Consider the following 24728-nt stretch of genomic DNA (forward strand, 5'->3'; position numbering starts at 1 on the left):
GAAACATTTCACAGATATCGGTTCGGTTGCGAAGGCCTTGGTTACACTCGAGAGACGGGGGAGGTGGCTGGTCGTTGATCAGGCCGGCAGTGCTTGGAAGTATACGAGAAGGCACGTGCACGGTGGTACGTGTGTTGCGAAGACCTCCTAGAGCGAACTGTGCGATGGGTATTTATCCCCAAATCTGCACATCGCTTTCCTGCGCTTGCGTATTACCATATATGGCCCAATGGTCACCAAGTGGGGGGGGGTCTGTGTCCCAGGGGTTGGGCCGAAACTGTGCAGGTTTCATGCGACCAGGTAAGCCCAGCAGTTCTCACGCCAAGGTGACAGGTGGGAGAGTCAGGCTATTTTCCCCTTTTCACACCTTCCCCTTTTCTAAAGGCAATGGTATGCAGGAAAGGTGCGGCCGGTTTCTCTCAAGGAGTCAAGAGCGGCCTGGCCAAACTTTTTTACTGGGGGGCAGTTTCTTTTCTCTAACACAGTATACGTTCCCACTTGACACAATTTAAACAAATGATTGTCGCTCCCCTTGTAGCTCTTACCTCCCTCCACTGGTGGATGCTGCCTTGCAATCTTTTGGAAGGAGTTCCTTTCCAGCAATGCAGTCCATCCTGCATGATCACCATTGACAGATCTCTCATGGGGTGGGGCACCTATTGCGGACACCTCAGAGTTCAGGGCAGATGGTCATTCAGGGAAGCATGCCTGCATATCAACATTCTCAAACTGGCAGAGATTCACAATGCTTATCTCCATTTTCTTCCTATGATTTACAACAAACCATCCGCATCCGCACAGACAATACAATGTGCATGTTTTATATCAACTGAGAGAGTGGGGCCTATTTATGGTTGCTATGCACTGAAGTGATCAGGTTTTGTAATCGGTGCATAACGAACCACATAACTCCACCAGTTACATATGTACCAGACCATCAGAACATCATGGCTGACACCCTGAGCCATCATTTCTCAGAGTGGCATGATTGGGAACTCAATCCAGCAGTCCTTCATTGCATATTCTTCCAATGTAGCTTCCCAACAAGCAGAACCAACCACACATGTCCATACTATTAGTTCCAGGGTGGGTCTAGGCAGGGATTCATTGGCGAGGCTTTCCTCCTATCTTGGATAGTACCACTCCTTTATGCCTTCCCACTGATTCCCCTAGTTCCCAGAATTCCACAAAATATGCATAGATTGGGCAACAGTCATTGTAATCGCCCCATCATGGCCCAGACAGCCATAGTATCTCTACCTTTTGATACCTGTCAATCTGCGACCCGATTCCTTTTCCAATTATTCCTGACGTTCTCTCCCAAAATCAAAGATGAATACTCCACCCTAGCCCGTGGACACTCCTGCTCATAGCATGATTCCTTCATGCTTCCAACATGAAGAACACGCCTGTTTCAACCATATAATAGCCATTGCCCTTCCACATGTAGCAAAATAAATGGTGCCTATTTTATGCTTGGTATCACCAGAGTAATTTACACCCCCACACCACCCTTCTACCCGCTGTCCTCAAGTATCTAATGGATTTAAAGGAAGCCAGACTGTCCATCAGTTCTATAAAAGTTCATTTATCGGCTATTGCCATCTTTCACCTCGATTTTTCTCATTCCACTACTATGCACTTTCTCTCTGGACTATACAAGATGCATCCTGACTTACGTCCACACATGCTACCATAGGGACTTAGTCCTTGTCCTTAATACCATGACACGACCCCCCGTTCAAACCTTTGGCAACATGTTCCCTCTATCACATGTCTGTGAAGGTGGCATTTTTGGTCGCAATCGCTTCCTTCAGATTAGTAGGTGAGATTGAAGCGCTGATAGCAGACCCGCCCTATACTATTTTTCCAAGCACAAGATCACATTACGACCACATCCAAGGTTTTTACCAAAGGTAGTCTCTACTTGTCATATTAATGAGCCCATCTATTTACCTGTGTTTTTCCGTAATCCCCATAACTCTTAACTCAAGGCATTGTACCTTGACAGGATGAGACCTTTCTGTAGATCCACCAAGATCTTTATCTCCATTGTTGGCCCCTCTAAAGGGTCAGCTGTGTCCGCACAGCGAATCTCTAAGTGGATATTGTCCTGTATCCATGCTTGTTATGATCTTCGCAACAAATGCCTCCCTCAAGAGATCACAGCACAGTCAACCCAGGCGATTGCGGCTCTACAGCATTCCTCCATAATATACCTTTGGTGGACATCTGCATAGCAGCTACTTGGTCATCTCATCACACATTTGTCCAGCACTATGCATTACAACAGGGACCAGTTCTCATTACGTCTGTGGGCCGGACTGTCCTTGCTACCAGTCACAACTCCAAAGCCCACCATTGTCTTGCGCGGATACTGCTCTATAGTCACCTGAGTGGAGCACCCACAGAGACACCACTTGAAGGGGAAGTTACTCACCTTGTGCAGTAATGATGGTTCTTCAAGATGTGTGTCCTTGTGGGTCCTCCACGACCCGTGGGTCCTCCTTCCTCCCCTCTACTTTGGAGTCTGTCAATTGATTCCTTGGTAGAAAAAGAATGGAGGGGTCTGTGCCATTAATGCAGCTAATGGACACAGCAGCATGAGACAGCAGCTGCACGTGCAGGGTGGGAAAGGCACTGCGAGGGGGGGGGGAAACCTCTGATTAGCAGCATGAAGATGCACCGACACCTGAGTGGGGCACCCACAGGAACACACATCTTGAGGAATCATCATTACTGCATAATTAACTTCTTCATATTTTGCAGAAAAGATCTTTCCAAGGTATTCTGCACAAATATATTGCATGGCATAGGAAAAGGCTACTTGTGACCTGAAAGTTTATAATTAGAGGTGGTTGAAATTTTCCAGCTGAGAATGTTTTTAGCAAAAATGAACATTTGGGTCAACCCAAACATTTCATGAGGTTGTGTTGAATTTACTGAATTGTTTCTATTGAAAACAAGCAAGAAAAAAGTCTAAACATTTTGTTTCCACACTTTCATATTCATAAATTTCATGTTAATATCCTCTATTTAATTTTTAAAACAAGAATTTTAAAACTCAGCAATTTTTTTTATTTCACTTTGTCAAACCTGTCTCTTTGGGACTATCAGCAAACTGAGAAAAAAATCAGTTATTTGTAGTGCGCGATGTATAATCTCCATGTTAATGCCTATAAGCAATATTTTAAAATGAGTCTTATACCATTTTGGAGAACCAAACATATTTTGTTGCTGGAGCTCAAAAGTTAAGTTACCATAGCTCCACTGAAACTATAATGAACCAATTGTGTGACTTTGAAAACTGCAATTCTAGGCAGTATCTGATCCTTGGATAATGTTCAGATCCTTATAAGTGTATTATTTTCTAAAGTAATTTGCCATAATTGAAAAGATTATTGTCTTGGGTTTCTGGAAGACGGAAATTTTTCTTTAATGTAATAATGCAAGTAATTATTTAAGGGTGTAGTTGATATGCAACGACCGAATGAATGGTACAACTCAGGAAATTAAAAGCCTGTCCTGAGTCATGTTCCACCCAGTTCCTGTAAAACAAGCTTGATTTCTCTGTGTTTTCAACAAAGCAAATGTGTTTTAAATGATGGGTACAGTAGTATGTGACTATGTAGCTTTGGTTATCAAGACACAAAGTTGTGTGTGATTTTTAGTGTGGAGTTGTATGTTTATAGTTGCACAGTGTAGTGCAACTATAAACATACATGTGTGTTTGTGTAGTAGATGAAGTTGTTAGCACTGGGGTTTTTTTAGTAAGATTGCCCAACATTTTCCATTATAAGACACTATCACAGAGTGTGTGTGTGTGTGTGTGTGTGTATAAATAAACACTTTGTGAAACTTTTACCATATGGAGTGAAATTTTCCATGCTCAGTGTTATCTTGTGCTGAATTTACATAAGTAGGGCCATATAGGATCAGATTAGTGATCAGTGTAGACCAATGCCTTATCTTCTGACAGTGGGCAGGGCCAGATGCTTCAAAGAGAATGAACAGGGCAAGCTATCTAGTGATGCATCCCCATGGACCTGTACACCATTTTCTTTTGAAACCAGATGTACATTTGGCTTTAACAGCATCCCCTGTTAACGAGTTCCAGAGATTGTGCTTTGTATGAAGAAATACTTCCTGCTGGTTGTCTTTTAAAACTTCTGCCTATTAATTTCATTGGGTGACTCCTGGCTCTCTGTGTTATGTAAAGGATTACATCACATTTCCGTATTCATTTCTCCATACCATTCATTATTTTATAGAACATAAGAGCATAGGTCACTGTCAGAAGACAGGATATAGGGTTAGATGAACCTTTGGTCTGACCCAGTATGGTGACTGTTAAGATCTTAGGCTACGTCTACATTGGCATACCTTTCCGGAAAAGGGATGCTAATGAGATGCGTCGGAATTGCAAAACCATGGGGGATTTAAATATCCCCCGCGGCATTTGCATTTACATGGCTGCCGCTTTTTTCCGGGTTGGGGATAAGCCAGAGAAAAGCGCCAGTCTAGACGCGATTCTCCGGAAAATAAGCCCTTTTCCGGAGGATTTCTTATTCCTACTTTCAAGTATAGGAATAAGAAATCCTCCAGAAAAGGGCTTATTTTCCGGAGAATCGCGTCTAGACTGGCGCTTTTCTCCGGCTTATCCTCAAGCCGGAAAAAAGCGGCAGCCATGTAAATGCAAATGCCACGGGGATATTTAAATCACCCGCGGATTTGCAATTCTGAAGTGTCTCATTAGCATCTCTTTTCCGGAAAGGGATGCCAATGTAGACACAGCCTTAGGGTATGGCGACACTACAGCATTATTTTGAAATATCTTATTTTGAAATAGTTATTTCAAAATAGCTTATTTCGAAATAACGCGTCTACACACACAGTGCATTTCAAAATAGCTGAGTGGATGCTGAATCGCATTTAAGGCCAGCTGGAACCAGGTCTGGCAGGGCATCAGGTCAGAAGTTACTTTGTGTGGCTGCTGCCTGAGGCTATCTGAGGCCTGTGCTTAAAAGGGACCCCCCCCCCCTTACAGCCGGTTCTCAGCTTTCCCTGCTTGCTTGCCTACCTCAATGAGGGACAGCAAAGCATTTTGTCTCTGTGTGCTCTGCTTGTCCTCAGTCAGGACACCACGGCACTCTGCAACATGGAGTCAGAGCTGCCTCTGGGCACTCTGGTGCTTCTCATGGATGCGTTGCTGCAAGCCTCGCTGCACTTTCTGCTGGCTGCCATCTGGGAGGTCCATCGGGGGGCTATCAGTATCCAGGAGACCCTGTGGGAGAGCTTCCACCCTGAGGAGCACTAAACCTCCCTGGTCTGCTCCACTGGGGGCTTGTGCCTCATTCCTCCCTCACGTCCTTCCACTTATCCCTCCCTAATCCCCCTTCCTGATGTCAAATAAAATACACGTATTTTCATGAACACAAACTCTTTATTTAACAACACTGAGGGGAGGGGAATGAAACTCTGGTGAGACTGGGGAAGGGAGGCGGGAGAGGGGAGAAGGGAGGGTGGGAGAGGGGAATAGAAAACCTGGGAGGAGGGAGTTAGAAGGGGGAAGCAAGGGGAAGAAGGGGAAGGGGAAGCTCAGGGTTGGGGGTCTCGCCGGATCAACTTGATTGTCATGCAGACCTGCTTCTGGGTTCACATGTGGCCTTTGGTGGCCAGGCTGGAAGCTATCCTGCCAAAGATGGCCGCGTTTTCCATCTAGTGAGGACACACTGTGTGTCTTAAATTGAGGCATGTACATACATACTTTTTTTTTTTAAAGTTTAATTTCCTCTCTACTTTTACCTACCAGAACATGTTCAAAGTTCTTACAAGAGTTGGTATCATTCCTAACACACACATGCAGTGCAAATTCTGTGCAGTTCATTGCCCTACTTCACGTCTTCGAGTACTGATGTTACTAAATCCTACAGAAGAAATAGAACCTGAAGTAAAGTATTGGGATACTATAGGATTATGCTAAAAATGGCTTTCAATGTGAACTGAACTGCTTAACATGTAAACAAAATATAGTACAAATCCTAATTTTTTTTTTTTTGAATTCTAAATATCAAACCACTGGAGTACTGCCAACATAAGGGCTGGGCCCCTGGGCAAATTGCTATGGGTCCCCAGAAGGGGCAAGGCCTCTAGCTGTCATAATAGCGGTGGCCAGGAGCCCCAGGCCCTTTTCAAATCCTGAGCCACAGGGCAGCTGCTTCCTCTCTTTTGCTCCCTCCTGTCGGTGTCCAAATGCAGTTTCTAGAATTCTTTTTTCATTGAAAGTTCCAATTTCAGATGTTTCCTTAGAATTATATTAAATCAGAGTTCATATGAATAGATTTATTCATAAGTTTAATAATTATAGTGCAAAATATTGAGACTTGCACTGACAACCTAAGAGAGTTGTAAAAACTGCACCTCTTGTGTACAGTATATCTTCATTAAAACAATTTAAAATGAACAACAAAACATCTTACATATTGAGTCTCCTAGATTTCCTCCAGGATATTTTTATTTTAAAAGGTGCAAAAAGAAACATTTTGACTGAAAGTAAATTATAAACAAAAGATGACAGTAACTCAAGACTTAGGAAAACAGCTGTTATGGGCTATGTTTGCACATCTATTTACTTCTAGCTGCCAAACTTAACCATACATATAAACAAGTGTATAAGAGCAAGCCCAATGATGAACTTGAGTAAGTCATTGTCTTGAATAATTCATTCTTTTTTAATAGCCCCTTACTCCCTTTCACACAGAAATCCAGTGTGTTGTCTCCTAGTTGTCCATACACTTATTACTGTTAAGACCAGTGAAACGTATATACTTGTATAATAAAGGAATAATAAAAGACCTAAGGAATTTCTGTATCTTTCTGTGCAGGTCTGTAGCATGCTCCCTTTTGCTATTTTGAATTTCTTGTTTTTGTATTTAGTAGTATTCAGGGTAAAAGGCAGGGGTGTTTTTGTTTGTTTGTTTTTAAATAGCAACTCCACCACGTACCGAATGGAATGTCTACAGGAAAGTTCTCTGATGGCATGGTGTATGGTGTGGTGCACAGGACTGACAATAACCATAAGAAAGAAATGGTGGTTTATGGGTGGTCAGCTAACCAGGTGAAAGAAGAGATGAATTACATTAAAGAGGTGAGTCATATTTTTTTTTAAAGGATGTTCTCAAATATCCTTTTTCTCATGTTCTTATTTATGTAAAGCTGAATGTGTCCATGGATGGTTGCCATGTGGGATGACTCTGGGGCTTGAGCTGGATAACCTGGAGTTAAGTTTCAGTTTCTACAACTTGAGCTGTGCACATTCCAATGAGGGCATGACATGGTTTGGGGCCTGTTCCTAGTGCAGCCCTTTAGCAATCACCCCTTTCTGAGAGTGCATCCCTTAAAGTCCCCTGAAGCAGTATTAGATACATATATATGAATGCAGGTGCCTCTTGACTCCAGCTGTGTATAGGTCTAACTATGGTCACAATAGTATTGTACCTAATCAGTCTGCTAGGTAATCATATGACTCAATGATATGGATGACCTCTAACTATGTGTCTGAAAAGTAGCATGCAAACAAACATTTATATATTTAGATGTGTCCTTTGTAAACAATAGTTAATCTTGAGCTAGGAAGTAGAATCTGTTCATGTTTGGTTAATGTAACTAACTCAATTTTGTTTCTATTGTGAAAAAATATGTAGGAAATAACAATTTGGAGGATAGGGTCATAATTGAAAATGATCTGGACAAAAACTGGCAAAATGTTCTGAGGTAAATAGGATGAAATTTAATAAGGACAAATGCAAAATACTCCACTTAGGAAGGAACAATAAGTTTCACACATACGGAATGGGAAGTGATTATCTAGAAAGGGATCTAAGGGTCATAGTGGATCAGAAGCTAAATGAGAGTCAATAGTGTGACACTGTTGCAAAAAAAACCCCAAAATACAACTACAACAACCCAAACCATGATTCTGGGATGCATTAACAGGAATGTTGTGAGAAAACCATGAGAAGTAATTCTTCCTATCTACTCTGCGCTGATTAGGCCTCAATTGGAGTATTATGTCCAGTTCTGAGCACCACATTTCAAGAGAGATATGGAGAAATTGGAGAGGGTCCAGAAAAGAGAAGCAAAAATGATTGAAAATCCAGAATATGTGACCTATTAGGCAAGGCTGAAAGAAATGGGTTTGTTTAGTTTGGAAAAGAAGACTGAGAGGGGACATGATAGCAATTTTCAGGTACATAAAATGGTGGTACAAGGAGGAGGGAGGAAAATTGTGCTCCTTGACCTCTGGTGATAGACAAGAAGCAATGGGCTTAAGTTGCTGCAAGTGAGGTTTAGGTTGGATATTAGAAAAAACTTCCTAACTGTCAGGGTGATTAAACATTGGAATAAATTACCTAGGGAGGTTGTGGAATCTCCGTCACTGGAGATATTTAAGAGTAGGTTAAATAGACCATGAAGGCAGGGGACTGGACTTGATGATCTCTCAAGGTCCCTTCCACTTCCACTATTGGATGGTTCTAATTTATATCTGAGGTTATTTTTAATTACATTTATTTTTAATATTAAAATCAAATTGGTGAATAGCCTATGTTTCGGAATTTAGTGATGGAATTATGTTTATAAATTCATGCTTTAAAAAGTCAAATTAACCCTTGGCTACTACAGTTGAATAAGATACTTAAACCCAGGAAATACTTAAATATCACAGAGGTCACAGTGGACAAATGTTGGCTTAGCAAAAGATGATCACAGCTTGGTCTTTGGAGCACATTGTTGTCTGGTTTCTAATCTAAATTATATTTGTAATAAAAGCTGAATAACAAAGAATTTGTCTGGTTACAGGTGAGAGCAACTTTGGAAAAAGTAAGAGAGAAAATGTATGGCGAGTATGGTGAAATGAAACGAAAAATACAGCAACTTACAAGTGAATTGACAGTAAGTTCACATTTATTTGTAATGATGCTATAAGAGGTGAACTAAAAAAGGTTATAAATATTTTTTTATGAAAGACAGCATGTGGCAGGAAACAAATAATGATTTAGTGCCATATAAGTTCCTTATTTTTCATGTTGTCAGTACTTTGTATTTTTCAAGCAAAATTAAAACCAGGCAGAGGCTTTCTCTCTCTGTAAAGGAGTATTAGAGAGTCAAGATGAGTGAGGTAATATTGGACCAATTTCTGTTGGTGAGAGAGAGAGAGAAGCTTTTCAGCTTATGCTGAGTGTTTTTTCAGGTCTGGTCATATAAAAGGAACAGGAAAGAACCATCCTGTTCCCTCTTTTTGTAAATAGATACTACTGTTGATTGTATTGCCTGTGTGATTATGTATGATAAATATTTGAATACTGACTGGAGGATAAGGTTTATCATGGAAAGCTACTGTCCTGGGGCTGAAAAATAAACTGTGTTAAACAAGAATCTGTTGTCTAGTGCTTTATAGGAGGTAACTCTTAAAATTCAATTTGTTCTTACCTGAATCCATACAAACAGAATTGTTTAGTTCAGAAAACTGATTGGCTAAAAAATTAAGATATAGATGCCAATTGCAACATTATTTTCTCTGGCCCTGATTCAAAAAAGCCTTGTTAATAAGAATAACATGTAAGCATATGTTTAATATTAAGTTAATGGGACTTAAATATGTGTTTTGATGCTATCCTCATGGAGCCTTTAGCTTCTGAGTGTCATTATCCTAGAGTGTGCCTAATCTCTATAGCAGGGGTTGGCAACCTATGGTACATGCATGCCATAAGTGGCAGACAAGCTAATTGGTGGTGGGAGCTCAGCCCCGCCCCTTCTCCCCAGCGCAACCGCTGGAGCCCTTCCTTATCCCCAGCAGCAGGTTAGGCTGTGGTGGGAGGAAGCAGCGCTAAGGCTTGTTTTAATATATTTTCTTCCACACCTATTAAAATATATATTTATATCTACGGTTTTTGTTTGTACTGGTTGGTGCACATCCACACAACACCTGAATATTGGTGTTGCACATAAGAAATTTCAGCTCACCCAAAAGAAAATTCAACCTGCCCAAGGATGAAAAATCTTAGAGAGAATACTGCCCCAGACTGCTTCTTATCCCTAAGTCTCCTTTTCTCCCTATATTATGTGTCACTTTTGACATCTTTACCTTCTTCGTAGGCACCTAGGCTGCCACACTTGACAACATTTTAGAATCCTTTTATTTCTTCTCCCATCACCCCTTGGCCCTTAGTATAAATATTCTCTCTCTGTAGCATCTTCAAAAGCTGTCTCTTATTCTTATCCCAGGGTATGTCTACACTACCACCCTACTTCAAACTAGGGTAGTTAATGTAGTCATTCAAAGTTGCAAATGAAGCCCGGGATTTAAAAATCCCAGGCTTCATTTGCATCTTGCCGGGCGCTGCCATTTTTAAATACCCGTTAGTGCAGACTCCGTGTCCGAGGTGTACCAGTAGTTCGAATTAGAAAGCCTAATTCGAACTACCTACTCTGTGTCGCGTGTAGCTGCGGGCACGGAGTCCGCACTAATGGGGATTTAAAAATGGCGGTGCCCGGCAAGATGCAAATGAAGCCCGGGATATTTAAATCCCGGGCTTCATTTGCAACTTCAAATGACTACATTAACCACCCTAGTTCGAACTAGGGCGGTAGTGTAGACATACCCCCTGTTACTAAAACTCTTGCATATGCACATGTGAAATCCTGACCTTGGTCATTGAACCTTTCTTCTAGGTCCTTCCTGTCTCACATCTCTTCTGCAATCTGTCCAGAACGGTCTTTCTCTGGCTGCTTTTTATCTGTGAGCCTTGAGCACTGGCTTCCACTGTGCGCTCTGGCTCTGCTGGTGTGTAGCTTGGCTAGTAAATGCAAATTGTTAAATACTTATGAAGATTGGTGTACAGTGCTTGTGTATTTTATACATTGACCTTGTTTGATTGTGTTAATTATAAGATTAGACCTTGATTAATCATCATTGATACTGTTTGGTCTGCTGTATCTTCCTTTGTGTTCTTACACACCTTATGGTTGGTTGATTTATCATTTCTTCTGTATGTCATTTGAAAAATTCAAACACAGTAAATATTTATGTTGGGCTCCTCCCCCACTGCTCACGCTAACATTTAAGCTCATGCTTCTTATCTTCAAAGCTTTCTGCTTCTCTGTGTTCCTGATCTCATTTTCTCCTACACTATGCCTTGCTCCCTGCATTCCACCCAAGCCTCTCTCTAAGCTGCTCCATTTCTTTTTTACCCTCTCCTAACAAGTGATGTAAGTGAGTAGTAAACTTACTCACTTCCCCATCCCCCCTTGCTGCCTCTGCATGAGGCAGCGAGCGGGACAGGAGCAGGAGCTGATGCTGGGGATGAGCTGGCTTGACAGCTGTTTTCTCCCAGCACCATATCCACAATGCCGCCTCTACCTATTTCGAAAACTTCCTGTGTGTCCTCTTGCTCTTCACCTCTCATGCCTCAAGCAGTTTTCCAGTATACTGCTTCCAAGCGTCCTCCCACTCCTGCCTGTCCAATTGTGCACTGAAGACCACACACAACTAAAAAACAGCTGACCTGTGCCTGTTTATGTGTATGTTTGGTTTCTGTTTGTGGCAGAAGCTTTGTCAGTTTTGGGGTCTGCATATTTTAGATACTCTAAAGCACCCTTTCTTAGAGGCAGTTGGAAGTGTGTCGCGAGAAAACACAATTCAAAATGGCCTCCCTTTTTTGTGTGTGTGGTGTTTTTTGTTGTTGTTGTTGTTTGGTTTTTTTGGGGGGGTCAACAAAAAAATTCTTCGTGTTCCCCATAAAAAATTGTTTCTTGTTTCTTGGTCTTAAAAAATTTAAGAAACACTGCTCTAAAGTATTGTGAAAATTTACTATGCTATTTAAATAACAATAAATGAGTGCTAGTGTTGTTTCACCTGCTGGAATGCTCTTATATACATTTGCATTTCTCATCTTTCATGTAGAACCTGGGTGGGGAACCTCATGCTTGGGATGTGGTTCCCAACTTGCCTAGATCTGGCCCCCAAAAACTGGGGAGCCCGCACTGGCATTCAGCCCACTGCTGCCCGACCACTGGGCTGGAGCACACAAAATCTATTAGGCTGGGCTCCCCCTAGGCTCTGGTGTGCAAGGGGAGTGTCTTTCTCCTCAGTTGGGAGCCATGTCAGTGAGGGTTGGGTGGGATTTTTTTATTGTTGTTTTGTTTTTTAATTTGTTTTGTTTCTCACTTGTGTGAGGCCCCTTGCTGATTTTTCAGTGGTCCCCAACCCGTAAAAGTTTCCCCACCCCTGAGGCAGAACCTCAAAGCAGTTTCTAGAGACACACAATGTTTTATATAAACCAAAATCTTTTCTTTTTGAAACTTAACAAAATGTAAAAGTATGCAAAGTATATCTTCAAGGTAAAGACAAATTCTGCAGGAGGTCTTCCTGGGTAACACTTGGTCCTGTGCCCAGGGTCAGTACAAGGCCTTTGTGCTGTCTGAGTCCCAGTTAAATATCGAAAGGGGTGAATTCCCTCTTCACAGGGATGAATTTTTTTCTACCAAGTTTAGCTAGATGGAAGTTCTTTTTTCATGACCACAAGAGTTAGAGCCTGAGTTCTTGCTGTAGTTAATATGCATGATGGCACACACTGTGAGAAGACACTAAAAAAACTGCTTCTATATTTTACCATAGCTTGCTTCTGAGGCCAACATTAAAGCTTTTAAAATGAACTTTTGGTTAAAACAGGTTTTTCAATAGAGAAAACTTTACTCTAAGATTCAAACTCCTCTAAATCCTATTGGTTTTAACGTGTTCTCTCTTCGGTGTTAAGATGGTGACAGCTATCATCCTTTTGAGAGCATTTTAAAATTTGAGAATTTTTTTTATATCTTTTTGTAATCTGTTCAGATAGCAAATGCTGAAAAGGATTCCTTAGAGAGCCACATGGAAGTGCAGGCGGCAGCCTTGAATAGCTTCAATGAAATGAACACCTCATTGACAACAGCATCAATTGAGTTACAGGTATGCTGTAAATAGCTCAGTCACAGATGACAGCCTGATCCAACAGCCACCTAGATTCCTTTTAGTACTTTCAATTTAACAGTATACATGAGGGGCTGATGATGGTTAGATATACGTTTGGATGTTAACCATCAAATGTCATTAAGAACATTTAAAACAGATAAATTATGAACTTAAAAATGATTCAGGAGTTCTGCTAGCTAAAAGGCTATATTATAATATATAGTAAAGTCATTTCACTCCACTGTAGCTGGTGAAATTCCTTGGCCTTTGTCTAATGGAAAATTAAATATGAAATGGAGATTTTTTCCCCCCCATATTTTACAAACCAATAACACATCATAAGATTTTGTCCCACTGTTTTCTTTTGCTGGAAATTTCAATTTTTTAAAAATTTTACAGATATTTAGTAGCCACGCCTATAAACAAAGGAAGGTCATTATTCTTGTTTAAAAAATATTTTCAGCTTGGCATCCAATCCAGCTAGCCTCCATGATTCTCCTTTCTTCCTACGTCCCAGGTGTGGATTTTTTTCCCCCCCAAACATCAGTTTTTTCTGGTATATTAGCTTAAAATTTAACATTTGGAAAGGAGAAGAATGTAGGAAAAAGTAAATTTCATTTGAGTTGTGTTACTATGCAAAATGGAAGTGGTGTTTGCACTGTAAGGCATGTATATCTTTCTCTTGGTCACAGAAATCTGGGATTGCATTTTAATGGACATTCTCCTATGAAGAGACTTTTTTTGTTAAAGCAAATAATTGGAAGCCATAACTTTGAAGGGCCAAAGCTATTAACTATGTTAACACTGTCAGCAAAACACTAAACTCTAAAATATTCTAAATGTTGTGGAAATCCTATTATGATAGGTTGGTCAAAACACAATGTTTTTATTTTTATTACTTCAAATTGTGTGTTTCATTGTGTGTATTTTAGAAAACTTTAGTGGATGTTAGTTTGGAGAACACAGATATAAGAGATCAAATAAGAAATTTAAAATGCACACATGAACAGTCCATGGAAAAACTGAAAGAAAAGCAGAAACAGCTAGAAACAGCTCAAGTTGAAAATCAGCTTCTGAAACTAAAGGTACAGTATATCATCTCCCCTTATTCACGTTGTAAAATAAGGGCATTGCTGAGACAATGAGATTAATGGCTTGGAAAAAAAAGATTTTGCCATATTTGTGTAGAGTTCTTCACCAGTCCATCCATGGAATGTTATTGACAGCCAGTACGGTATCTTTCACAATTTTTCATCAGAAATCTGTTTTGTTTTGTGCACATGTACAGTATTGATTGGGCAACAGAGGTTCACCCTAACAGCAAATTACCTTTGAAAAGAGAAGTTAGTTGCGGGACAGGTTTTCAGGTAAACACAAGAGACTGAAACACCAGCTGGATCTTTTAATGAAACTAACTGTCTTAATTTGGAAGTTTCCATTAAATAATTTCAGAGCAGTTAACAGCATTTCAAGTAACTTGAAACAATTGTGCTGCATCAGAAATATTTTTAAAAATACATTATGCCCCTTCCATGGAATTAGGTCACCACTGACTTACCGACATTTTAAATGTAAAAAACAGATTATTTTCTTGGGTACTCCTGTATCTTGCATTGGTGCATCGTGATAGCTGGCCGAAATCCATCAAACCAAGGAGGAAGGGTGCCAGCTTACTAATGTATTTTTATGTTCTAATTTCCTTTCAACAATATTATTACAAGGTTTGTGATCATTATCAGTGTTGCTTGGATCTGCTATGGTCTGTAGAGAATAAAAAGAAGGAAAGAATATCCGAAGGAAGAGAGTAGAGGAAAAGAAATCAGGATTTCAAAATAAACTTGTAGTTTATCCTAATTTTGAGGACACGTCCTTTCCAAGAATGAAGTGAGTTTGAGGGCAGAATTCAGCCTGTAGTCCCCAGTTCAGTGATGCACTTACGCATGTGCTTAATCAAGCACATTGACATCAATGGAATGTCAGTATGTATTAAAAGTTTAAGCACATGCTGGCATAGAGGAAGTTGCTTGTTAAGTCACATGCAGAAACATCCACAGAATCTGATTTTTAATTTGAAGGGGGGCGGTGTAAAAAGAGGATATGGTATTGTGGTGGTTGGCTGTGAAAAGGCAAAAATTGCCAACTACCCTTGTTACTGACAGTTAGGTTTGTTCCTCTCTGTTTACTAGAATTATTTCTTTTTATATTCTCACTTGAGAAAGTTGTTAGCTATTACAGTGGCCACCCAAATTGTAGACAAAGGAATATGGGAGAGGTGGTACAGGGATTATATTCCACTTTAACACTTTTTAGGGAGGGTAGGAGGCAAACTGTTTTCTAGCTAGTTGTTTATAGCCACATTATTGTTACTGTGGGCATTCATGTATACTTGAATGAAAATTAATTTAATTTCACTTCCTTTTGATTGCATTGGCAGTAACTTGCTCTTTTTTCCTAATGTAAATATCTGTCTGGGTGAGATGCCACAGAAGGCATCTATGGTGCAAATGGAATCTTTCAGAGAGCTCTATTCCTCTTTAGAAGACAAAATATCTTTTTATTTGTATACAGAGTAATAAAATTTGAACAGTTTATTCCTACTGAGTTTTGTTAAATCTTGGAGTCCTTGAAACAAGATAACCAGGTGCTCAAAACAGAACTCTTTTATAATCATGACCACTAAGAGTTCCAGCATTAAACACTAGGTGCCTGCTTCTTCTTTTATTACCCTGATTTATACCTATATTAACACTAAGTTAATAGTTTTGTATGCCTAGATTTTCCTCTGACTTAGATCAGCATAACTCACATGACTTTAAAGGTGTACCTCTAGATTTGTAGCAGAGCGAGTAAAGAGAATCCTGTCCTAACAAAACTGTTCCGTTTAGTTTTATTTCAGTACACACCACAGATGTACTCAAACTTTAAATATTGGGTTTGGATTTTGATCATTGCAAAGTTCATAGGCATTTGGATATGGGTTTTGGTTCAGGCTCATTTCTCAGCTAAACTCATGTAAAATTAGAGAATTTTAAATTGTTCTTCATAATGTGACAGTGTTATCAGAGAGCTTAATAAAAGGTCAATCCTGATTCTCAGTTACACTAATGGCACTTTAACTCTGGCATTGTGAAGGGGCTCTAAAGTTGGTACAAATGTAACTTATGTCCACTTAAAGGCCCCTCTATGCTGTAATATGCACTTGGGGTAAATGACTTCAGGTCTAGTAGTAGAGTTCAGGCAGTCCCCGGGTTACGTACAAGATAGGGACTGTAGGTTTGTTCTTAAGTTGAATTTGTATGTAAGTCGGAACTGGTACATATTGTAGGGGAAACTCTAGCCAAACATTTCTCCAGAGCTCAGTTTTATTCTCCCACACCTTACTTCCCTCAGTCCTTTATTCTCAAGCTGAGGTGTCTGCTGAGAAAAGCCGCTCCGCGTCTCCCTGGTCTGCTGGGGGGGGGAGGGCTAGCTTCGCGTCTCCCTGGTCTGCTGGGGGGAAGCAGCTAGTGTAGGGTTGCCTCACCCCGTTTGTAAGTAGGGATCCGATGTAAGTCGGATCCATGTAACCCGGGGACTGCCTGTATATTTTATAACAATATTAGTGAAGGGCTCTAACTATCAACATCTATTATTTTTTTTACCTTTCAGTTTGTTTGAACTTTAGTTTTTCTTGTCTCTGGTAATGTCTTACCTGGAGATGTTTCAGCTTTAAAAATTTTATTTTGTTCACTGCTATAGGTGGAATGCTCTCAGGAAGCCAATGCTGATGTAATGAGAGAGATGACGAGAAGACTGTACAGTCAGTATGAAGAAAAACTACAAGAAGAAGAACAGAAGCATATAGCTGAGAGAGAAACTCTCATAGTATGTACAGCTAGCCTAAGAGTGTTCTTCCATTCAGTGCATTTAGTGTTTGAAGTACAGTCCTTAAATTATATTGACAAATGTAACACCAGAATTGAAGTCTTACATTTATTTGCACCCCAGTTTCTTTTCCTTTCATGCCTTGTCACAACCGCTTTTTAATTTTCATAGTCACTAGAGCTTTGTAGCTGAAGAAAGAACGTGTCTAAATATAGTGGACAGTAAAACTAATTTAAATTTCAAAATGAAAATGAAAATAAAGTAGTTTTTCTATTGCTGGTCTAAGAAAATGCAAATCATAAATTAATTATTTTTTCTCTTGAGATTTTAATAGGTAAAGAAATCTTGTGAGAACTTTTTTTTTCTCACAAAAGCTCACTCTGGTCATGTTGTTTTGTACATTCTGGTCAATAACAAGAAGTCACTGCAACTGAAGTCAGTCTCTCAAGCCTTAATGTGACATAGCTGTAAATGCAGTTAAAAGTGACCGGCTTTGGTAACTAAACATACTGTTGTTGGGAGTAGCACATTTTTCTTCTCTCTATACTGAGTGTGTTTATATCCACCCAGGGGAGAACACATATTCATGGAATGTGCAAAATATTTTTTTTGTTTTTGAAACTGATAGCTGAGAAGTCTTATAGCCCTAAATTAAAAGTAACTCGTCAATTTTGAGAACCCAAATTTTATGTGCCACAAAACACACATTTGGAGCTATAGCTAGATGCTTATTTGGTTTACAAATGCAGTCTTTATTTTTGGGCGCATAGATGTATTGGCTTTATGAAGTCTACTTTTAAAAAAAAGCCAACACCATTGTAAAGCACAGAAATGAGCTTCTCATTCATCAATCTTATTGGTTGTTTGTGGATATGAACGTAATCCTGTTTGTTCAAAGGCAGAAACAAATCGACTTCTGAAGGCCATTGAGGAGGCAAATAAGAAGATGCAAATTACAGAGACAAGTATACAAGAAAAAGACCAGAGGATTGGAGAGCTGGATCGGCTCATTCAGCGCATGGAAGAGGTAACTTTTTCTGCTCACAGAATGTTAATGTATGGATGCAAATATCTACACTCTTTATTGCATCCATCCATGCTCTTAGTGCTTGGACTGGTGAGAGCACACCATGGCAAATTGGTACCTTTTGCCTACTCTACTATTTGTGGGAGCTGATACTTGCCAAAACTTTCAGGGCTGCTTCAGAGCTCAGAGACATATGGGAGCAATCTTTATTTTGAAAGGACAGTTTAAAAAAAACCCCACTCTTTGGGTGTGTCTAGACTGCAGGCTTCTTTCGAAAGAGGCTCTTTCGAAAGCATCTTTCGAAAGAGCCTCTTTCGAAAGATCGCGTCTAGACTGCAGGCGGATCTTTCGATAGAGGAAATCCGCTTTTTCGAAAGAGAGCACCCAGCGAGTCTGGATGCTCTCTTTCGAAGACAGCCTCTTTACATTGAAGAACGCCTTCCTTCGAAAGAAGAACTTTCGAAGGAAGGCGTTCTTCCTCGTGAAACGAGGTTTACCGCCATCGAAAGAAAAGCCGCGTTCTTTCGAAATAATTTCGAAAGAACGCGGCTTGAGTCTGGATGCAGGGGAAGTTCTTTCGAAAAAAGGGTACTTTTTTCGAAAGAACCCCTGAGTGTGGACACAGCCTTTATCTCCCAATGTCCTATAATGTACAAATTTACCTGACTAATGAGTGTGTGTATAAAACATGTTCACCTAAATGCATCAGAGAGAAAACCTGTTACACTATTTAGTTTTTAATGGATTTGGACCTTGACGTTCCTGCACATCAGAATGAGACTCTTAAGACTTCAGACTAAAATTCTTTTGAAATTCTGATTTCAAACTTTCCGTGCATGTAACAATCATCTATGTTTCTAGGCACATAACTTATTTTTAGATTATTTTTCAAAGTACTCTAACAGTGATCCCTGATTTTTAGTTTTTAGATCTACTTCTCATCTATAAAATCTTTTCTGCATTCAATATTGTCTCAAGTTTCTCTCCTTAGCTCAGATATTGTCTATTTTAGTGCAGCCTTGAGCATATTTTTACAATTGATTTGTAACTCTCTGAAAGCAGAAATACTGCCAGACACTTATCTCTTGTGACGTTAGCGGCACTGCTGTAGAACAAGTTGTAGCAGTTTTTCTGTCATTTCTTTATCTCTCCTGCCCTGCCTTCTATTTTGTGGACTTTGTTCCAGGGCAAAACTCATACAGGTTTGAGAGAATTGTTATAATGGAAGTCTAGTAGTCATGGTGCAGTATCTCTACTCAAACAGTTACAGGTTGGGCCTCCGCGGTCCGGCACCGTCAGGACCTAATGGATCCCGGATGAGGGATTTTGTCAGACCAGAGAAGGTCATTTCTGCCCCTCTTTTTAGTCCCCCAGCCATGGCCTCATTGCCAACCCTCCGCCACCTGTTGCCAGCCCCTTAGCACAGCCCTGCTGTTGGGTTCCTGGCCCCACAAGGCAGCCCCCCTGCTGGGGTCCAGTTTTGCTGCTAGGCAGCAGCCCCGCTTGCATTTCAACCTCACTGGGCAGCCCTGCTACCTCGCATCCTCTCTGAGCAGGTCTACCAAGTAGCAGTGGGGCTGATGGACTCTTTGCTGCGCCACTCAATTGCCCCCCTCCCTGCAGCCCTGCTGTCTCCTAGTCCTAGCACGCTGCTGCCCCACTGCCTGGCAGTGGGGGCTGCCAGGCTCCTGGTTGTGGTGCCAGATGTCCCTGCTGCCAGATTTCTGGCCCCACAACCAGGCAATCGCCTGCCTCCAGGTCCTGTCAAGCTGTTTTACTGCAGGGCGACAGCCCCTCTGCTAGGCTCCAGCCCTGCCAGGCAACCTCACTGCCTCCTGGCCTCCACCCTGTGTCACCACCAGGCGGCAGCCCTGCTGCTGGGCTTCCAGTTTCGCTGTCACAGGGCAGACCCGCTACTGGGTTCCAGCCCCATTCCATTGGATTCTCCTCCACCGGCCCTCCATTGGACTCTCTTGTCTTGGAACATCCATCGTACTTCTGGACCAGGGATGTTGCCAGACCAGATTGTCCTGGTTAAGAGAGGTTCAACCTGTATTATCTGACCCTGTCTGATGTAAGCTCTGTGATGTCTGAAACAGGTTTATTCCCCGCTGTCAACTAAGGGAATTTCATTGTAATTATTGATCTGACATTATCAATGATTCCGTTATATTCCGTACGGGAATCTGTAGTTTTATTTGTTAGTGCCTTCAGCATGTTTGGCATTGTTCAATATATGAAAGTGAATACAATCCCTGCAAAGAACTTACTGTCTAAAAGACATAATGCAGCAGTAAGGACTTGCTGGCAGTCCTGAGTGGTGACAAAAATTTAGGATGTTGGTTATTTTAATCCTAAAATATAATAAAACTCAGTTCTTTCAAGCTATGTTCTTGTGCTTTCACTTCAGCTTCCATTTAAATCTAGCATCACTAATTATTTGCTAATACACTGAAACAGCCATCACTGGCCAAACTTGCTGGCTAGATGGGATTACTAACCCTGGTTTCATTTATGTGTAGTATGTTAATGTACTCTTTGCCCAGCTAACAGAAGTGGATTGCATTGTAAGTATTTAGGTAGACTCTTCTCAGTTTTTAAGATCTAGCTGAGATATGTCTTCATTTATTTTATCAGTTAGCAGTAATGTTGGAGAAATCACCAAATCGTAATTCAGGGGTGGGCAATAAAATGGTGGCATTTCACAAGTGTTAGCCCCTGGCTGGCCTCTACCACTATATTTACCTGAGCCTTCGGCAGTATGGGCAAAGTGTTGGCCATAGATAGCTTTTCCTGGTCAATTGGAGCTGCAAGAAGTGCTGTGGACCAGAACACAGCTTCCCACTGCTCTCATTTGCTGGGAATGGCGATCTGCAGCCAACAGGAGCTGCAATCGTCCATACCTACGGAGGCACAGGTAAATACAGTGGTGGCAGCCCCACCGGGGTTAACCCTGGAGAACCAGAGTTGGCCAGCGGACCATTATTTGTCTGCCACTGATTCCTTTTATCCCACTGACTTTAGTGGAGTTATTCATGGTTACAAGGTAGCATTCAGTGAGTAAAGGTGGTACGTTATGGTCTTTGGTGTTAGGAAATGCATTTGTAATTTACTTCGGTTCATTAATTTATGTAGTCAGCTCTAATCTCCTGTTCTTGTGCTTGTTTTGCTGGTTCTTAAGACCCCAATCCTGTTTTCTTTTACATGAATGGCAAAACTCGCACTGACTGTAGTGGAGTAGGGTCAGCCTCTACATGTGATGGATCCTCTCAGTACTCATGCTGGGTGACATTTGAATAGTACAAGCAGGGAAATTTTGGGAGAAAAATAAGAAGACTCCTCTGATTTCTAGCAAAATACATTGAATCGAGATCCTTTTGGAGGAACGATATGGAAAAATTCATTTTCATATAATCAACAGTGGTTATGTGCTTCATTTAATCTCTGCATCCAAGACCGTAAATGAAATCATATCTTCACTCTGTAATAATTGTAGAGGGATGGAGTCCCTTTGTGGATCTTTCAGAATTGTGTTTCGGTTCACACGTCTTTATCCTTCAGAGTTACATTTCCCAAAATACAAAATTGCAAGCAAAACTGCCCATTGATACCAGCAGACTGGTGCTGAAGACTGAAAACATTGCTGTTTATCTTTGTGCTCAGATGAATATTCCCTGTTCTCATTATTCAAGTTTTTGGGGTTTTTTTTCATTCTGTGCTTCTTGGTTCTAGTAATAATTTGTATCTCAATCAGCCTCTATTTTAGTTAACATACTATAGGCCTTTTTAAAATCACAATAAAATATATTTAATGGAGTTTAAATTTACATTGAGAAAAAATGGAGAAATTATATTTTCTTGTTTAGGAACGCCACCAGCTACAAAAACAACTGGTACAGCATGAAACCCAGATATCGGGAGCAAAATCTCAAACCCATTCAGACAAACAGAGGTGAGCTGCTACTCCTTCCTGAGATTTCAAGCATTGTTAAAAAAATCAAACCTGAATCTTTTATATTAATGTTGACTGTAGAATAATTTGGGAAGGAATTATCCAACTGGAACATATTTGTCTTATTTTATGCAAGAAAACTGAATTTATTTTGCAAAAACTCATCCTTCTAAGCTTTTTTTGTGAGATAAATTGATTGCAATGGTGATGGATTGCATAGAATACATTGCGTTGCTGAGAAATATCTGTTTTTTAGGTTAGCATAGTTTTATGCACATCTGTGGTGCTTTTTAAAGATAGGCATAAAAGACAAAGCCCCGACTCTGTTCAGAAGTGCTGAGCCCCTAAAATAAGGCCAGTGGGATCCTTGTATCCTTTTCTAGTTTGGGCTTGTGTGTGCGAGGTTGTTTGGTTTTTTGTTTACACATTATGGCTTCCTATATATTTACTTAGTTCTTATAACTTGTATCAGGTCACAGCATCTAGAAGAGGTTGCAGCTGGTCTTAGAGAACGTATCAAACATCTGGATGATATGGTTCATTGCCAACAGAAGAAAGTCAAACATATGGTAGAAGAGGTGAGCTCTAGAAAAACAATATATTCCCTTAACAGCTACATGGAGGTTTAAACTCTTTACACCATAAAACTGAATACATAGCCCAGGAAGGAGATCTCTTCTAAATCCTTTTGCCTGTTCCACAATCAAAAGCTCTGCATGTTGTTTGCTGCTTTATTTACCATCTTATAACATGATGCTTACTATGCATCAATAGTGCATGAGCTATGGATTTGTATATTGCAAAGCAGAAAGTGGAAGTTAAAGCAGTTTATACCAGTTGCTCTCAGGCTATATAGTATGTATATCAATATGTTTTTAGTAATATATCTATGAAAGATAGTGCACAGAAGAGGTGGATTTAATCCAGCCTTATAGTTCTCTAGTCCTGGAGCCAGCTGAGTCTGGGTTTGTTTCCAATAGAAGGTAAAGCGGTCTTCCATGTGAATTCTGCTCTGATTTACCAGTGGCCTGTATGCACAGTGCTCTTTCAGCAGCCAGGCCAGCTAGTGTCCCAGCGAGGCCAGACTGGGTAGGTATGACACAGGATTTTGGATGTTAATTTGCATTTAAATTGGAGTGACAAAAGACAGCCAAATTGCACTAGTTCAGATATTGTAGTAAGAGAGGACTCTGAAGATTCAGCTTCAATTATATGTGGACTAACATTCAACATGATGGAGAATTATTATGGATGCTGTTGCTGATCTGAATAGGAATTTCCCTTAAATTCAGTATTGTGGTACTACTGGTTTGCTATGAAAGTTTCTCTATCCTGGTTTGCTTTCCGACTTCCAAAGATGAGAACATTCATTTTAACTTCTTGTATTATTTTACACTGCTGTTAAAAAACAGTGCTTAGTCCTGCTGATGATTAGGAGTTGGCTCACAATGACTGCAGAGGTTTCTGGATAGGGATGTTTTGCCCATGTTCTTGGAACATTAGCCAGATGTCGAGCCATAATTGCAATGTCTGAAAATTTTCTCAAATCAAACCTAGAATTTAATATTTATATTTTGATGTTGTATTGAAAACTTTAAGTAAAAGGCATTAAAATACAACATACATATATGTATAATGCAGAGGTATGTACACGCTGCATGTGGTGTGGTGATACTTGTGTACTAAATTGTAAAGTGATGCGCTTATTTGCCTTTATCATGCACCTTTTACTGGCTCGTGTGGTCTTATCACTAATTCCTCTTTTTCTCAAATTACTTCTATCGGGTACACAAATGTCTGTTTCTGGGTGTAAAATTTGTTTTATTGGCACCTTCGCTTGGATGACTCATGGCTTCACCACCTACACATCAAACAACCACTCCAAACTTGTGTTAATAAAAACTTTATACTACGGCATAAACAGGATTTATTGTCTCCCTCTCCAGTGCTCATCTATTGAATTGATGTCTGGTAGAACAAATTTAGAATTACTACTAGAATTTCATTTCAGTATAAATAAGCAAACTAGCACCCTGCAGATTCTTTTTCCACAAAACTACTAGAATTAGCTCTTCAGCCAGGACATGCAGGGCAGGCAAAATAATTCTAAGAATATTTGTGAATAAATGCTTAACAGGCTGGACTTTGTACTAAATTGCATGGGCGTAACTTGTTAGTAATTTGATTCAACGTAGTTGTACCTACTTGGCTAACTAGAGGTTCCACAACTACTTTCTTTCCATACTGAGTGTTTTGGCAAAAGCATTAAAAATACTGGACCAAATTCATTCCTAATATAACTTTATAAACTTCAGTAATAATTGAAGGGTGAGTTTATCTGATTGTATGCTTATAGAGAAATATATTCATCCTGGAATACCTTTTTTTAAATCCCTGCTAGAGCTTTTAAACAAGCTATCTACTCAGGTGTATCATTTAATCACTATCAGATGTATATTTTAATCACTGTCACCCTCCTAGAGAATAGAAAGTCAGATGATGCCTACTTTTTTTTTTTTTTTAAAGCTTTGTGCAAGTTTCCACTTAGTTAAGATAAAAGGCAGGAGTGCCTTGAATTGTTTTTAAAATTATAGTAATTGGGAAAATTCATATGGTCACAAAGCCATAAAGAATGTATAGTTTTCATTATTAAAAGAAATTATTGGTGTCTTTGTTAATTGATTTCAGCATGTGCTTCACCTTCTTTTTTTCATTTTCTTTTGGCATTCCCAAAACAGGGATTTGTGATTGGTCATCCCTTATTAAATTCAATAATGCCAAATACAAGCTTTGGCTTTGAACCTACAATGAACTGTGTGTGGAAGGATTGTGATGCCCACATTACAGTCCTGGTTCTGTGCATATCCCATAGCACA

At 40.1% G+C, this 24728-nt stretch overlaps 1 protein-coding gene across 1 annotated transcript in view; it reads left to right on the forward strand.

The window, feature by feature from the left end:
* The window catches only part of MYZAP (myocardial zonula adherens protein), a 105483-nt gene that overhangs the window by 28413 nt on the left and 52342 nt on the right, over positions 1 to 24728 (forward strand). The window contains exons 3-10 of the mRNA XM_075897324.1: positions 6989 to 7147; positions 8860 to 8952; positions 12893 to 13006; positions 13942 to 14094; positions 16748 to 16873; positions 17772 to 17900; positions 21767 to 21852; positions 22325 to 22430. Of these exons, the coding sequence (XP_075753439.1) occupies positions 6989 to 7147; positions 8860 to 8952; positions 12893 to 13006; positions 13942 to 14094; positions 16748 to 16873; positions 17772 to 17900; positions 21767 to 21852; positions 22325 to 22430 (966 nt within the window). The remainder of the gene's footprint in view (positions 1 to 6988; positions 7148 to 8859; positions 8953 to 12892; positions 13007 to 13941; positions 14095 to 16747; positions 16874 to 17771; positions 17901 to 21766; positions 21853 to 22324; positions 22431 to 24728) is intronic.

This window comes from Pelodiscus sinensis, chromosome 14 (genome assembly GCF_049634645.1).
Source record: "Pelodiscus sinensis isolate JC-2024 chromosome 14, ASM4963464v1, whole genome shotgun sequence".
NCBI classification, from domain to species: Eukaryota; Metazoa; Chordata; order Testudines; family Trionychidae; genus Pelodiscus; species Pelodiscus sinensis.